A 17,020-nucleotide genomic window follows, 5' to 3' on the forward strand; every position below is an offset into this window, starting at 1 on the left:
TGCCCCCTCAGACCTCCTCTCAGGCTAATTAAGCAATCAGTTGAGTCCTACACATTACTCTTTGTGCTGAATATTTTTTTTAACACAAGGAAGCATTCAAGTAAGGATTCTCCACCAGCAGGCTGAAGCACCTGATCTCACTGCATGTGTCAGTCTGCCCCTATGAAATACACTTTAGAAAGGCTAGCATTAAAAGAGCTACATTCTTCCCTTGCTGTATTACAGGGCATGTTTCATGACGAATTTAGCTTCAAGTGTGGCGGCTGGGGAAGCTAGAAAGACCATATGAGTAAACATGTTATTTGCCAAGCAATTAACTTTTATAGCATTCTTTCTTAGTGGTATAAAACGCTTTCTTGAGATCCTCAACATTGCCTACCTTTACTTTTCAGGACAGTACATGCTATAGACAAGAATTTCGCACTTAACACACTGAAGTTGCTCTGTTTCTTTGTGCCCACAGAGGCAAGCGGTGAAACAATGCCTGCACATAGTACTGGAGTGAAAACAGCAGACTGCTTGTAAATCTCTTACTTTTAAACTCCAGAAGAACAGTTGTCTTTCAACCTGACTCAGGCCCACATTTTCTATGCTCTGTCTACAGCCAGTGCCACAGCATACTACCAAGTAAGAGCAAAACATTAAATTGGGAACACTTCCTAATGAAATTGTGTGACTGTTTCATAAAAATCCATACCTCAGAAGGGCACTGCACACAACTTATGTAATATATAAGAAACAGTCGCATCTTGTCCTCTGCAGTTCCCGCTGAGGAAAGAAAAGCTTTGAATTAATTTTCTCTTTCTTAATAATCATCTGTAATTAAAAGCCATTCAGTATACAATATCATAGGCAGGAAGTAAAACTTTGAATTGTTTCAATGAAGTGAACTAAGTTTAGTAACATACAACAAATGTTTTATATACAACTAAATAAGCAGCCCTTTAAAAAAAAGAGTACTGTAAACAGTTAAAATCTTTGGCAGGGATGTAATGACACTTGTAATGTGGAATTATTTATGATATTATGGTTATATAACAGATGGATAATGGTAAAAGATGCAGCAAATTTAATCTTAAACATGGAATCCATGGAGGGAGAGAAGGAGGTCTGAAGGTTCAAAAAATGTTTGAAATGGTTATTTTAAATATGTATAAGATTATTTTAAAAACCAATTAAAATTATAATAAAAAATAAAAAGAGTACTCATGAAGCATGATATTAAGCCTGAACTATGGGGAGTTGCCATCAGAGGAGGAGGATTTGTCAAGACAAAGCTATCGCCCTGGGAGTGTGACACAGCTATCACATCCCTGAAGGACTTTTCCACCAGTTGTTCCAAGTCTTGGCCTCAAGAGAAGGTACTTGTTGCCTGAGGGCCAGGATCTCATTGCATCGAGGACACATCCACGACTTCTGTCCAGCAGGCAGATAGTCATATGTGTGACATTCTGTACAATACACTGGATATCCCCCATCCCTGTTGTTTTTCAACCTATCTGTTTTTGTAGTCTAGGGAGCTTAGAATTTGTTAGTTCATAATGGAGAAGGGCAAAGTAGTCTGCCCTAGCCTTCTCACCCTGCAGCCAAACTCGCCTGTTACCTTGGCTTGATGCTTTGTAGCCCTGGCTAGCATCCTCTAGTTGCTGAAGCAATTGGACCAGGAGTTCCTGAGGCCTACCCTTTGACTTTAGCTTGTATGCTGAATGTGCAAACTTTAGAAGACTGGCCATTTTTAAAAGGTAAGACATTTAAAGAATAAACATAGCAAACAATATCATACAGTGATATGATATTGTGTATGATATGATATCCAACCGGCAGTGGCATTTCAAGTTCCCAGGCAGAAAGTCTTTAATAGCATGAGCTTGCTTATATGGCAACAATTCTCAGAATGTTATGAACAGAAAGAAACTTTATAGTAAATTATATTTTTTTACTTACCGTCAGGATCAGAAATCATGTCCAAAAGTGATTTATCCAAGGTGGACTTGCTCATGATTTTTTCTTCATATTCAAAATACAAATCTAATTTTCGTATCTTTAAATTAAATAAAAACAAATTTGTTGTTAGAATATCATTACTGTAGTAGATTTGATTAGCTACGTTTAATATATGAAACTGTTCATATGGTGATTTTCCTCAACCTGGGATAACCTATGATTAGAGATTGGAAGCAGGTCTCAGAATCATATTTGTACACCCCTTCCCATCGTGGGAGAAAAAAAGTCTGAATAAGGGGAGTCAACATTCAAATAACCACACAATAGGTGAGTTTGGTCATTCTCTTCTTCCCGTGATCAGATGTGAGAAAGTAGCTTTCAAACCTGTCTTAAGACCTGTATTAATATAACATCTATATGCCACCTTTCTTCCATGAAACTCAAAGCAGCATACATGAAGTGCCCAGGTAGTCTCAAAACCAAGCACTTATCAGATTCAAATGTGCTCATCTTCAGCATGGTTGCTGCTATACTATGTGCCTTTAGACTGTGCTCTGGGGTCTTTGCTATTGTAGTAGATATGCGATTAGCTTCTTAAATACTATCAGACTATGTACAGAGTAAACACTAAACAATGTCAAATTGTTTAATGTGTAATTAGGTTGATTAGTAAAAAGCTGAAGTAGGACTAATCTACACTGGTGAGTTTTACTATTATGAATGCGTTATAAAAATGTGACACTAGGGGGTGCTGTACAGCAGTCAATTGAAAATTGCACTGAGAGCTATATAACTTTTTTCCCCTTAGTGTTTTTTTAGATCAGTGTAGATCTAGCCGTACTCTAAGGGGAGAATAAAACCCACTTACATTTCAGGAAAAGATAACATCTACAAAAAGCTCAACTTTCTGAAATCGTACCTAAAACCACTTGGAACTTGTTTGAAGGTTATTTTTTAAATTGACTTGAACATTATTTCCCCAGTCTTCTCCATACTAAGAACAGAACACAACCAAATCAAGTTGACTTACCCTACTCTACTAAGAATTTCTGCTTGAGATTCATGGGGTTTCTGTTCTCCACAGAAAAATAATTTGATTTTTCTATTGTCAGTCTGTGCCCTTAAGAGGAAAGTAAATACCAGGATCTGTTCTGGAGCCCTGGCCGCTAGCCGAAAAGGACGCAGGGCAAAGTGCCATGTCTGCGCACACGTGCGGAGCGATTTGTGCTTTTGCGCATGTGCGAAGCGTGATTTAGCGCTTCTGTGCATGCGCAAGCGGCAAACCTGGAAGTAAGCCGTTCCGGTACTTCTGGGTTTGCCACAGACGTTCTCTGGAATGGAAACGTTCACGGAGGTATTATTGTAGTAAGGTAAAGGGACCCCGACCATTAGGTTGAGTCGTGACCAACTCTGGGGTTGCGGCGCTCATCTCGTGTTATTGGCTGAGGGAGCCAGTGTACAGCTTCCAGGTCATGTGGTCAGCATGACAAAGCTGCTTCTGGTGTTTACCTTCCCACCGGAGCGGTACCTATTTATCTACTTGCACTTTGATGTGCTTTCAAACTGCTAGGTTGGCAGGAGCTGGGACTGAGCAACGGGAGCTCACCCCGCCGTAGGGATTCAAACCGCCGACCTTCTGATCAGCAAGCCCTAGGCTCTGTGGTTTAACCCACAGCGCCACCTGTGTATAAGCCCATAAAGGCAAGAGCCCCTTGGCACGTTCCTTATTAATGACACTTATATCCAGTGCTATTTTTCTAGAAAAAGAGGTGCTGGAACTCACCATGAACACCTCCCTCATTCTCTTAGGATGACAATGGCGCCCACCTGAGAGGTGCCGGAAAGGAGTTCCTGTGAGTTCTCGCTGAAAAAAGCCCTGCTTATATTTTGCCACATAACCAATGTTTACTGGGCAGTTTACACTAAAAATGTTAATACACAACCTAAAACCATAAAATAAAAAGCAGCATAAAAAGGATCTCTCCAAGCAGGTGAATGAATGGTAAAATGGCAAATGCAATTCAGTGTAAACCAGGGGTCAGCAAACTTTTTCAGTAGGGGGCTGGTCCGTTGTCCCTCAGACCATGTGGGGGGCGGACGGACTATATTTTAGGGGGGGAAATGAATGAATTCCTATGCCCCACGAATGAGATGCATTTTAAATAAAAGCACACATTCTACTCCTGTAAAAATACCAGGCAGGCCCCACAAACAACCCAGAGATGCATTTTAAATAAAAGGACACATTCTACTCATGTAAAAACATGCTGATTCCGCGGGCTGGATTTAGAAGGCGATTGGGCCGGATCCTGCCCCTGGGCCTTAGTTTGCCTACCCATGGTGTAAACAAGTTCAAAATGATGCATTTTGAGGCAGAAAATCTTCATTTTATATATACAGTACTCTTATGAGGCCTGAATTGGTGGTGACTGACCAAAACGAGATCTTGGGGTCAGAGTGGATAGCTTGATGAAGATGTTGGTTGAGTGTGTGGCAGCTGTGAAAACGGTAGCCCAGAGTTTAGTGCTATGCAAGAGGCAGACAAACAAAATGACTTTCTAGAAGGGCCTTACGCCCCTGTGAAGCAAGAAAGTACTTGATGGCCATCGTACAGGGGAAGGTGCTAATTGTTCTGCAAACATTTCAGGTCTTTAACTACATCCACACATTCTATGATGCTAGAGTAGTATTTGTCCAATAGTCACAATCCTTCTGTAAAACTATTTGTTCTATTATATCTTAAAATAAACTTGTAGAAAAAGTCACATATCTACATTATTGTTTTTGGAAATACTATAAATCCATGAAAAAATTCAACAGAAATCAGAACCACAATTAGATTAAAATAAGGAAATACTATACCCCGAGACTTCAACCATGTACCCACTGCTTATGCTTAACTCTCACTGAAACTAGTGGGAATGCATAAAGGTGCCCAGAACAGCAGTATAAGAATGTTTCCAATAAAATGAAACCTTTTTTAAAAAACAAAAAACAAAAAACAAACTCTGTTTTGGCTATGATTCTTAGTTGCCAAACTCCTAACAGCTTAAACAATTAACTTAAAACAAGGTTTCTTTTCTTCTAAGCTTTACCAATAAATATTTGCTAATCCATCCTGGGAAATACTGGTGTGTTCTTTCCAGGATTTTGCTCAACACTGAAATATGCCAAAAAACTGCCAGGTTCCATGAGCTGGTGATTAATCTCACAGTTCCTCTTGCTGTGCCTTCGAAAATGATCTAACGCAATGTGGAAAGCAGCTGCAAACTGAATCTAAAAATACCACTATTACACATAGTATGATTTTAAAATTACTTCTCAGATAAAGTAGAAATGATTAGATCAGGTGATACTACACTGTACGAAGTAACACCCTTTAAATATGTCTTTGTAAATCTTTAACTGCAACTCTGTGCCCAATTACTCTTCTCTAAACTACACTGAAGTCAAAATGTATGTTTGTGTGTGTGCATGCATGTGTGCACATATATGTGCAGTCTTAAGACACAGTCTAATCTAAATACTTTATACTAAAGGGTTTTTACCATCAGAGCCTTGTGCCTCCTTCCCAATGCCCAGTGCCTTCAGCTTTGGGAAGGCAGCATGAGGTCTGAGGGAGGGGAGGTGAAATTTTGGCCTTCTCCTCCCCCATGGCACAACGAGGCTTGCAGGTTCCATGCTGAAGTGCTCTTGTGGCCCACTTGGTATGAAAAGTTGGACTGCCCTGAGTTAGATGATAGATCTGTCTTTTATTTTTTCTTTAATAATCTCCCATCTTGAGACAGAAAGGGGACACACTAATAATTTATTCTACCTCTGCAGCGTCAGAAGCATCCACTTCAGAAAGGACATCAGATTTCTGTGCCTTGGAAGTGGGAGATAGTCAACCATGCAATTATTTCCAAACCACATCCTGCCTTGGAATTTGATCGAAGTCCAATGTAAAATGGTGCTGTCAATGACCTGCCACCACTTTTCCAGAAAAAAGAGGTGACAAATAAGGCATCAAATAAGGACTCAACGTCACCCACTGCACATTTGACTTCAATTAAATTCTATGGAAATACTGCACTATTATTCAGATCTCATAAAGCTGTCAAAAATGTTCCATGTCAAACAATGCAGGAAAAAAATGATATTGTTGTCAAATCCAGAGGAGGGGAAATAGTGTGTAAATAATAAAAATTCTTTCAATTAAAATTACACTAATTAGGTGCATTGCTGAAGGTAGGTATTAATCCATGGTATTGTTTCGGGTTACATAGATTGGGCAGCCTGTGATCACAAATTTCCAAAATTCAACCGACATAAATTATTCTTTGTGAAGTTATTCTCAAGAACCAATAGGCTTTTTTAAAGGGAAAGTGGTGGATAAAAATTGCTTGTGTTAGCTATTTCTGCTATTGTAGTTGTTCTCTTAATAGTAGCATGATATACAGGCATGGCCTTCTGCTTAAACCTTTTTCTCTCTTTTTTTTTGTCCGTAAGATGAGAATATGATCTGGCAGAATAACAGCTTGTGTTTAAGATCATTTCTGAATAAGATAAAAATAAGTTTCTTATTCATTTTTATTAAACATAAGATGCTGTAGCTGTTTCAATTTTTGTTAACACTGCACATTCCAAAAATTTTTAGGGAAGAACACTGCTTTCAGAATACTTAGTATGTTAGAAAGCTTCATGATTAATGAGCTTCAAATGACTCCATTTTTCATACCTTTATGTGTTCCAGAACAGCTGTTGCCACATTTGTATGAAGATCTATGAGCCTTTTCTTTTCTAGAAGCTCTGGAAGAGAGCTGAAGAAATTACATACAAACTAACTGTTCACACTATGTAGTCCAATTCAACCCCATATTTAGCATTACAAAAGCAACCCAAAACATGATATACCTATGAGGGAACAAGATAATACTTTTGAGAGACAATAGTACGCTCAAATCAGCAGCCTCTGGGATACAGGAGATGGATATCCAAAACAAGTTTAGGAACTCTGTGCCAAGACACACTTTAGACCAGCCTTTTCCAGCCTGGTATTCTACAGATGTTTTGGATGACAACTCCCATCAACCTCAGCCGACATGACATCACGAAGAACAGAATTGTAGTCCAAAATGTCAGGGGGAACCAGGTTGGGAAAGGCTGCCTTAGGCCCTACCTTGCTCTACTCACTGGCTCTGTGATAAGAGTTCCCAAGTATGTGACTTGGGGACAGCGGGTGGGGAGGAACTTGACTGGAGTCACCAGCCACTGAAAAGTTTTGGGAAGCAAGCCAACAATAACAGTACCACCAGAGAAGAGATATGGAAGCTTGCTCGGGTGAAGGCAAACACATAGGCAGGCAGAAGAACAGGCTATTTAAGCGGGCCATACATTGTGGCTCCCTGGCCACTGCCAGCACAGCGCAGGCAGGCAGGCAGACAAGAGTGAAATGTGCTGTGCTGGCAGTGGCCAGGGCATAGCTGCCAAGTTCCAGATTGAAAAATCTGGGACCAGCAGTGGCGCGGCACCGGAAGTTGCTTCTACGTGACTTCCGGACATGCGTAGAAGCAACTTCTGGTGCCGCTCTGCCCATTTCCAAAATGGCCGTGGCGCCAGAAGTCGCTTCTACACATGTCCGGACATGCGTAGAAGTGACTTCTGGTGCTGCGGCCATTTTGGAAATGGGCAGAGCGGTACCAGAAACATGGCCGCCGGCAGGAGCTGCTTTCCGGGGGATTTACAGGATATAAATCCATTCGGGAGACCAGAAGGAAACGGTGAGAAAATACGGGGGTTTCCCGTGGAAAACAGGGTACTTGGCAGCTATGGGCCAGGGAGCTGCAATGCATGGCAGCCTCAAAAAATCTGAACTTCACAATCACAATCACTATCTCAATCTGAACTTCATGCCAGTTTCAGACAAAGAATCAAAATATCACCCAGCTCTAGCACAGGATCAGGATACTGGATATGTAAATGCTATTTCTGTGCCCCTCAGCAAATGTTACAAGATGTAATCTACACTGGTATGATTTCAATAATCAGACTTCCTAATCTTCCCAGCCTATAATTTGGCACCCATGGTATCTTATATCATTGGGCTACACTAGTGTGTCACAGTGTTATGCTTCTACTATGGAACACACTCTGGAGAGTCAGTCAAGTATCCTTAAATCTGAGTAAGAAAGAAAATTGATTAAATGACAATTCTTTTGCAAGCACTTAAGAATGCTTCAGTAATATGCTTACCTAACAGCTGAAGTTAGCTTAGCTGTGTTATCAGAAAGCATACTTATTGCTCCTTCATCTTCACCTTCTAGTCCCTGGGAAGAAAAACAATTTCAAAAAACAACAACCACCATATATACTTGAAGAACAAAAATATGGTTAAAATCCAGTTGAGGTATCAAACTTTATAACAGAAGAACCACAATTCAATTTTACACAGGTTTTGGAGAAAGATAAATCTAGGCCTACTTGTTTATATATTTGTTTCAAGCACAAAAAGGATTGAAACATTTTCAAGTCTCTTCTGTGAATAATGGCCCATGGCTCCCTAAAATATGATTACCAACACAAGGGGTGAATGCAGACTTCAACAAGCCCTCTGCCAGACCTTAAAATTACCTCAAAATATAGATATTTTGTTCACTGCTTTCCTAATGTTGTTGGCAGCTATCTGTATCAAAAGATAATCGAGTGCGCCCCCAGGGATGAAGTCAAACCACTGGATAATACCAGCACCTGCTGGGGGCTGCAGAGACCAGTAACTTGTAACTGCTGCCTCCTGTGTTTTTTGCTGTGTTAGCAGCACCAAAGGGATTTCTTTGGGGCACAAGCCTGGACAGTGTGTATGGAGGTCCTGGGCTGCTCAGATGACAAGACCCCCCTTTCAGCCCTGCTGACGTGGTCCAAAGGAAAGCAGAGCAATACATTTGGCACAAGTTTGGTTGCAGGAGTTGTCTTCCATTTGACTCTTAAAAGGGCAACCATGTTAGTGGTTTAAATTCCAGTCCCAATAGGACTGTGCTGCATTGCCTCCCAGGCCCTCCAAACTCCCCCTTCCTGTGCATTTACTTTCTGGAAACACCCAGTACATTTCTTGAATGCCAACATTTTAAAGCACTGTATAAATTCCAAGAATAATATTTTAAGTTAGATATAAGCAAATCTTACCATTATACTTTTAAGCCTCTTGACTTCATCTTCCTGAGCTCTGTAAGATTCTAGCTCTTGCTGAACCGACTCTGCTACCTCTGGGAAAGGGCTAAAGAGATTATGTAGGCACTGTTTAAATCTACACTTTAAATTAACACAGCTTGTAAAAAATAATGGCTTCCACAGTCCTTTATTCACTTATTTAAAATGTTTCAGCCCACCAACCCCTTCATCGCAAACAGACCCGGGACAGCACACAATAACTCAGTACCCATCTCTTTTCTCCTTGCTAAAACTGTTTCTTTTTTAAAAAATGAACCCTCACTGTCTCTCCACCCCTGCTTTACTCAAACCTCTGTTGTTGTTCAAAACCACAATTTTCATCTCAATGTCCCTCTGCCCCTGCTTAACTTCTGCCATTGTTTGAGGAGTCCAGCAAGAAAGGACGCTGAAAATTGGCTGTTTTAAACCTCTTCTTCTTCTATTCCTCAGCTGCTTCATGTGAAAAAGATAAACAATGTGAAGCCTTCAAATATTTCATAGTAACTTCCCACAATTATTTCACTTCTCGTACCCTGTGTTGTCTTCGACATGACGTTCTAGGTTCAATGTAGTAATTTAGAATAGATATTTTATTAACAAGCAAACACCAATCTATGAGTAACACCCATCAAGTGACCTTAGTCTTCTGTAACTGAATAAGCTAACTGACGGATTTGCTGTTAAGATTTTATTCATCTTAAATATAGAGCAAAATATATCATCGTGGTGTGCACGTGTAAAGAAGGTTCCAAAATTGGAGAGAGGTGGAGGCATGAATAAGGGAGTGGTCTGTGTGCAAGGGAGAGGAGGGTGGAGGTGCAAAGGGGGATAAAAAGGAGGGAATAAGAGGAAAGGGAGTGGGGTTGAAGATGAAAGCAGGGGCATGAAAGGGTCTGCAGAATAGAAGGGGGTGGCTTCATAGACAGGCAGAAGGTGAAAAGGCTGCTCAGTAGTTGCAATGTGTGGGATGAGAAAGATGCAGGAGGCTACTATGGGGGTGATTTGTATGCAAGGAAAGTTGCACAAAAGGAAGTTGGGGTGAAGGTGAAAATGAGTGCAAAGCAAGCCTGAAGAAGAGAGAGGTGGCTTTGGAAATGGGGTTAGGAAGGTGAACAGTGACCTTCGTAGTGGCATGAGGTGGGAAGGGGTTTGATGTGGTGGGGAATGGCAGAAAGGTTGGTAAGTGGAGTGAGCAGGGGCAAAGACCCTAGTTAGTAATATATCTTGAAGCAGAAGTAGTTAATTTAAAATATTCAGCTTACCTTCCTTTATGCTTCTGCCAAAATTTATCAGCTGCGGTTAAATCATATGACTTTTTATTTTTTTTCTTTGGTCTAGCACCTGCTGGGGAATTTTCCATTCCTGAAGACTCTTCCAAAACAACTCTGTTCAAATGAAAATCCTTTAAAGAAAATTATATGGATTAAACATTTTTGCCTGCTGCCCCACAATGGAAAGCAGAATATTCCTAATTCAAAATGGGATTATGAAAAGGGCAACTGTTACATTGAATGTGATTCTGAATATGCAGAGCAAATGAAATGTCATATTCTTTCTATTAAATATGACATTTTAGACGCTGCCTCATATTGTACTAGCTTACTTGTACAGTCTATTCTTTGTACAAAAGCTTAAGAATAGATATTATTATTGGTTTTTTTTCATTGGGCAACTGTTGCAACTTCTTAATATCACAAAACATTATTTGGCTATGTTTCTGCAAAACATTCAGAAGCTTTTTAATTTGCCTCCTTCCTCTTTTGCTCTGAGAATGCCCAGGCAATCCAAGACAACCTGGGAAATGGGTGGGGTGGGGATGGAAGAAAATATACATTGAAAGTGGGAGAAAATAAGGTTTCCTTTTTTCCTTGCTGTGGATCTCATCCTCTGAACTGGAGATGGGATAGAGAAAAGAGAAACCAAGGGAGTTCTTTAATTTTGCCCATATCTATCTCCTCTCATTCCTGGAACCATTTCGGGCAACACAAAGGAAAGGTACCTCTAGATTATTATTATTATTATTATTATTATTATTATTATTATTATTATTATTATTTATATGCATTTACACCCCACATTTCCTAGTAAAGAACTCAAAGATATTAATGTGAATTATGGGGAAATGTCTACCCCACTCAGGAGAAGAAAAATATTTTCTGTACTTTCACAGAACACAACTTTCTGACTCCCAATGAACAGAGTAATGCAACTCTCCACAGATCAACTTGTTTATAAGCAGCAATTGTACAGTTATTACCTAAACAGATGAATTGCTATAAATATGTAGCTGGAATGGCATTTGGTTCAGCATGCCACAATCTCCCTTGAGTGCATCAGCCGAGAGAAAAATGAACATTGATTTACATGAAGAAAAAAACTTATGTAACTTTTTCCCATTAGAAAAAAAATATTCTATAAAAGGGATAAAATGCCTCTAAATAAATTATACTAGCTTTCTGAATTCTGAATTCAACTTGTATGTCAGAAATGTTAGGAAAACATCTATAAACTCTATTTAAAATGTTTCCCAGAAATATGCTTTTAAGAAGTGGTTATTATTGAATTTCAAAGGTAACTGTATCCTAAAAACAATTCCATATTTCAGAACCTCCACCTGCTTTAAGACATAATACATAGTACATTTTCTCGAAATAGTTAATTTTTATTAAGATATGTGATCAGCATTCTCCATAGGCAAGACTACAATGAGTGTCTGTGCAGATGGAGCATTGTAATAACATACTGTTGAATTCCACCCATATTTTATTGTATTACAATTTGAATTCCATACAAATCAAAATATTATAAATTAAAAGTAGAAGCAAATATACAATTAAAAATCAATATGAATGTTTAATGTGATGCATATGCTATCTTCAATCACAAATCCACAAACATACCGTGGACCACCTGAATAAAGCTCGCAGACCACTAGTGGTCCATGGACCACAGTTTGGGAATCTCTGGTTTGGGTTCATAAACAAAAATGAAGGATTTTTCAAAAAGAAAAGTAGCATGCCCAGATCAGTAACAAGGGGAATTGTGAAGTCTTAAAAGACTGATAAATTTATTATGGCATAATTTATGTAAGTGGACTCTAGTCTCCTTCAGATGCATAAAGTTACATGTAGATGGAGAGGCCTGAAATAGTCTAAGAGAGCTATATCCTCTGAAAATTTTAAAATCAGCTCTGGTTAACAGCTATCCATAATTCTTTATGTTTTCTTTTCCTAGTTAAAAAACAGCAACTTGGAACAAGAAGACTGTCTTGTTATTCTTTGAGTTTCTTAATATGGAACATCTACACCATCTTGTGGTGATGAATAATATTTTAATGTTGATAGTTGTGTTATGAACTGAATAGTAATTATAAAACAGTACTAAATATTATTCTGGTAATAATAATAAATGAAGCTGGTAATAATAATAAACGAAGAATACCGGTATATAGTGACAAAAAAGTTTCTTACCAGTACATCATGCACTAAGGCTTGGTAGGTCCATGTATGGTGTAGAGGAGTTGCCAAATCGATGTTTCTGTCAACAAGTACTAAGAGAGGTCTCTGGAAACTAAATAAAAATATTAAGTTAATAACCTGAAACAAACCATCACATATTTAGAATATTTCTGTGGCCAAATTCATAGCCAAACTCTGCAGAATAGTTATGAAATATGAAGCATTTTGCCATTTGATGCTACATTTTAACAACAACAATAACAACAGCAACAATTTTTATTTATAGCCCGCCCATCTGGCTGGGTTTCCGCATTTTAAAATCATTCCATCATTTAAAAATCATGTACAATGTTTTTCTCTCTTTAGGATTTTAAATCCCAATATTGCTAAATCTTCAAGCTAATCAGATAAAAAGTAATGACATGATGCAAGTCTGTAAAGCACAAATACATATAGGACTTTTAAAAGGGCTGCTGAAAAATATAAGTAGATGTTGATACCTGAATTGTCCTGCCCCAAGTGTGTCACCTGTGAAAAGGCTGTTTCTGGCATCTCTGAGGTTCTCTCGGAGTTTCTTATCTAGTTTCTGAAAAAGATTTATCAGAGCTTTCATATATTCATAAAGATAGCTAAATATAACAGAATGAACCCGTCGATTTCCCCACAGCCTATATGAGGACAAAGATGAAAATAATGAGAAAATGCTCCATGATGAAATAATGGTAGAGAGATAACCACCTTGAGATTACCTTCTGGAATTGAAAATGTAGGGTATAAATATCTCAATAATCAATGAAAGCTGGCTGAAAGATCCAAACTTGAGAATGGAGCATTTTAAAGTAAAAGCTTAGCAGCCAGCCCTCACATCCTGCCTTCTGTTCCGGACCTGCTGCCAACTTGTTGCAGACCTTATGGAAGTGAAAACCGACAGACAAAACCAAGAGGAAATTCAAGAAGAATCATAATCAGGAGGAGAAGAAAATACTATGAAAAGGCATGACAAAAGGTGATGTCTGACAGGTTAAAACATTGGAGAAATTGCCAATATAAAAAGGAGCCAACTGAAAAGGCAAGGTCAAATAGAAAACTGGATGCCATTCAACCACAAGGATTTGTCAGAAGGTTTCGTGTGTGTCCCCAGAAGCAGCATTCATATTATTCAAGGGTTTGTGCTCTGTGAGAGCCCTTCAGCAACCAATGGTGCTCAAGCTGTTCGTCATAAACCAGGTAACTGTGCTATAAATCTCCAAGACAGAACCATTAGCAGAGTAAGCAGCAAATGCTGCTGAAGTCCTGGTGGAATGAGCTGAGCTGTGATGTTCTGTGATGTTTAAAGGTGAGGGATATGTTGGATCTCATAAGCCACTACAATAGATGTTGAACGCTTTGCTAAGGTGGAGCAGGACAAACAGGATGTAACAAAGGCATGTGGCACTGTGGTAAAATCAGACATCAGATTTCCTGTACTGTTTCTTTTGCACAGCTAATCTTATTTCTTATTGTTTTTCCCCCAGAAGGCATCTTGAATGCCCAGGCTGAGATAAACTAACCTATTCCAAACAAGGCAGGGAAAGGAACTGGAGCTAATATGAGGGGTGGCTGCTAAGCTCTTTCATTTTATTCTTCCTGTTTGTCTTTGGATGGGACTGAACCCATTGTTTACTGAAGGGCTCCTGCATGCTCATAGAGAAATGCCATTTTCCTATGAGCCATCAAAATTTTGTGATAATGGTTACATTAGATGTCCCACTTAGCTAACACTTCCATTGTTAGTGTGATGACTATGTGAACAGCATAGACACCTATGGTGTCACTGATGACAGACATCAATCCCCTCCACTGAAGACTACCCTTTTATTGCACAGCAATGCTACACCATTCTGCAATCTTTTCTTTTTCATGTGTTACTGTCTTTGAAGGCTGAGTATTCATACACTCCCTCCAAAACAATTTAAGTTCATCTACATTCTGCCTTTATTCTTTCATGGAACTCTTGGAAGTGTACACAGGGTTCTAATATTCTCTCCTATCCAAACACTAAGGCGATCCAAATCTCTTCATAAGAAAGCTTGATGAAATAACAAAGTTTTAAGTTGGCACCAAAACTCAGTACAGACTGTGCCAGATTGCTTTTCCTATATAAAGAGTGCCACGCTATTTCCTGTTGAGGACAGTCTGACACTGCAAGTCACCACTAGACATGCCTGAGTGGCAGATTGCAAAGATTAGACCGGGTATAAGGAATAAGGTGATCTTTTAAGTACACTAGCCCTAGTTCATGTACAAATACACTGTGTTCTCAGTTCATGCCCTTGAGAGGCACCAGAGTACATACGGGCCATTTTTAAAAAGGGAACAAACAGGCCTTTCCACTTTACATCACAACTATCTCCTCCCCTCCCAAGCATTGCTGTTTTAAAAACATTCCCCTATTGTTGCAAGCTAGCATAAGCTCAGTACTAACCCCACCATCTTATGCACACTTAACTGGAAGTAAGTCCCGCTGAATTGAATGGGACTTGTGGCCAAGTACATATGCATAGGGTTATGCTGGACCAATAAAGAAGCTCTAACTTACAAAGAACTCAATACAATTTAGAGTTCTTCCCATATCCTCAACCTTGTCTGAAGAGACAACATTTTCAAATGCCACTAAGCTTTCCTTCCTAGACTATAGGGGAGGGCATGTCAGGATGTAATCGAAGACACATAAGACACATGCACCTAGAAGCAAGGGGGCACTGCATACCCAGGCCAGTTAAGAGGCAGCTAGCCAAGAACAACATACAATCCAAGACATGGAAAGTATTCAAAGGTGGTGGAAGACTCCATGATGGAGAAACCACCACATCAACCTAACCTCTGCTGGCTTACCATTAGCAGGAGCTGGTTGAGCAGATTTTCTAGGCTCCTTCCTGATATGGCCATTTAAAAATATTCCCTCCCATTAGAACCAATGGGAGAGAAAATAATTATGCCAAGAGTTTGCATACTTCTTAAATTGTGCACAGAGTGCACAAGCTTAAGGCTGGTTTATGTAGCAATAAACCATAGCTTGATGCTATGTCCAAACCCAGAAATTCTACTGCACGTCTTCCTAAGAATTGCAGTGGCTAGAAACATTCTTAGATTGTGTCTGTTTAGCTTGGGACACACAAGTGGAGTTACAATGACAATGTAAAGCTACATTGACTGTTCTGTCTCCTCTGCTATATAGCTCAGTAAAAACAATTGCCTGTGCTGTTCGGCTTTCAGTTAAACCAGTGTTTCTCAACCAGTGTGCCTCCAGATGTTTTGGGACTACAACTCCCATCATTCCTGACCACTGGTCTTGCTAGCCAGGGATGATGGGAGTTGTAGTCCCAAAACATCTGGAGGCACACTGGTTGAGAAACACTGAGTTAAACGGTGATTCTCCCTTCATAATGCCTGTCATACATATTTCAAAAATTAATTCAGTTGGGATATTTCACAACTCACCACTGCCACCATTTCTGCTGCTGTTCCTCTTGAACATCGGATTATTGGAATAGCTCCTATTAAAAAATAAAAATTGATTTTGGGGGGGAAATGCTGTTATAGAGTCCACTATGTTTCTTTTAGGACAAATGACTTTTATATTGCCTGCTACCATGTTAATTAAATAAATATGGGTTAATCATATTTAAACAGCTTATGAAAACATTTTAAAGTCCACAGAAATTCCCTTATTCAGAGGGAATTTTTGAGCATTTTTTAAAAGGCTAGCTAATGGGAAATAGCTAGACACCTCCCAAGCTGTTAAATGTATTTCTTAGTTCTCCAAAGGGATCACTTTGCAGACCTAATACAGGACATATCTACTTTATATCTTCCAGGAGATTTAAGTAATTGAATGGTTTGAAACCACATTCTGAAACGTCACAGCTTGAGTGACAGATTATCACAGTCATGGCAAGGCACGCAGACCTAAATAAGGAAGCTTTTTCTGAATAATTCTTAATTTTTAATCTTTAGCCAAACACAGATGGGTAAATTATAAGCTCTGAGGTCAAACAATTCATATATTAAGAACATCCAATATCTATCAGTATCTTTAATCCCTAAAAATTATTAAATGTTCAAAGAAAAGAACGTGAAATCATATCATACTGTTGCTGTCCTCGGTCTAGGTCCCTGAAAATGTGAAAATTTCTGCACGAGCAAATTCACTTAACCATTGATCTGTACAATTCCTATGCTTTCTTCTCCTCTCTTCCAGCTGAATTCACCCTCACTTCATGTGTCACTACTATTCATGGTGCAAAATTATATGTGTGCCAATGTTAATTCCAAGCAAGATGAACCAGCTTCAAATTCTTTTTTGAAACTCTGCTTTATAACAGCATTTGAATCTGGTTTGCAAACTCTAGGAATAGGTAAAAACAATTCAGGGCACTGGGCATTTTTGAGGA

The 17,020-nt window shown here is 39.2% G+C and overlaps 1 protein-coding gene across 1 annotated transcript in view; it reads right to left on the bottom strand.

Annotated features, from left to right (window-relative positions):
- Positions 1 to 17,020, bottom strand: part of SCFD1 (sec1 family domain containing 1) — a 38,693-nt gene that overhangs the window by 12,985 nt on the left and 8,688 nt on the right. Inside the window, exons 8-16 of the mRNA XM_035110166.2 lie at positions 16,068 to 16,123; positions 13,088 to 13,173; positions 12,600 to 12,699; positions 10,392 to 10,531; positions 9,106 to 9,196; positions 8,179 to 8,252; positions 6,665 to 6,746; positions 1,945 to 2,041; positions 698 to 768 (exon numbers count right to left, since the gene is read on the bottom strand). Coding sequence (XP_034966057.2) covers positions 698 to 768; positions 1,945 to 2,041; positions 6,665 to 6,746; positions 8,179 to 8,252; positions 9,106 to 9,196; positions 10,392 to 10,531; positions 12,600 to 12,699; positions 13,088 to 13,173; positions 16,068 to 16,123 — 797 coding nt within the window. The remainder of the gene's footprint in view (positions 1 to 697; positions 769 to 1,944; positions 2,042 to 6,664; positions 6,747 to 8,178; positions 8,253 to 9,105; positions 9,197 to 10,391; positions 10,532 to 12,599; positions 12,700 to 13,087; positions 13,174 to 16,067; positions 16,124 to 17,020) is intronic.

The sequence above is a fragment of the Zootoca vivipara genome, chromosome 1 (genome assembly GCF_963506605.1).
Source record: "Zootoca vivipara chromosome 1, rZooViv1.1, whole genome shotgun sequence".
In the NCBI taxonomy this organism is placed as follows: domain Eukaryota; kingdom Metazoa; phylum Chordata; class Lepidosauria; order Squamata; family Lacertidae; genus Zootoca; species Zootoca vivipara.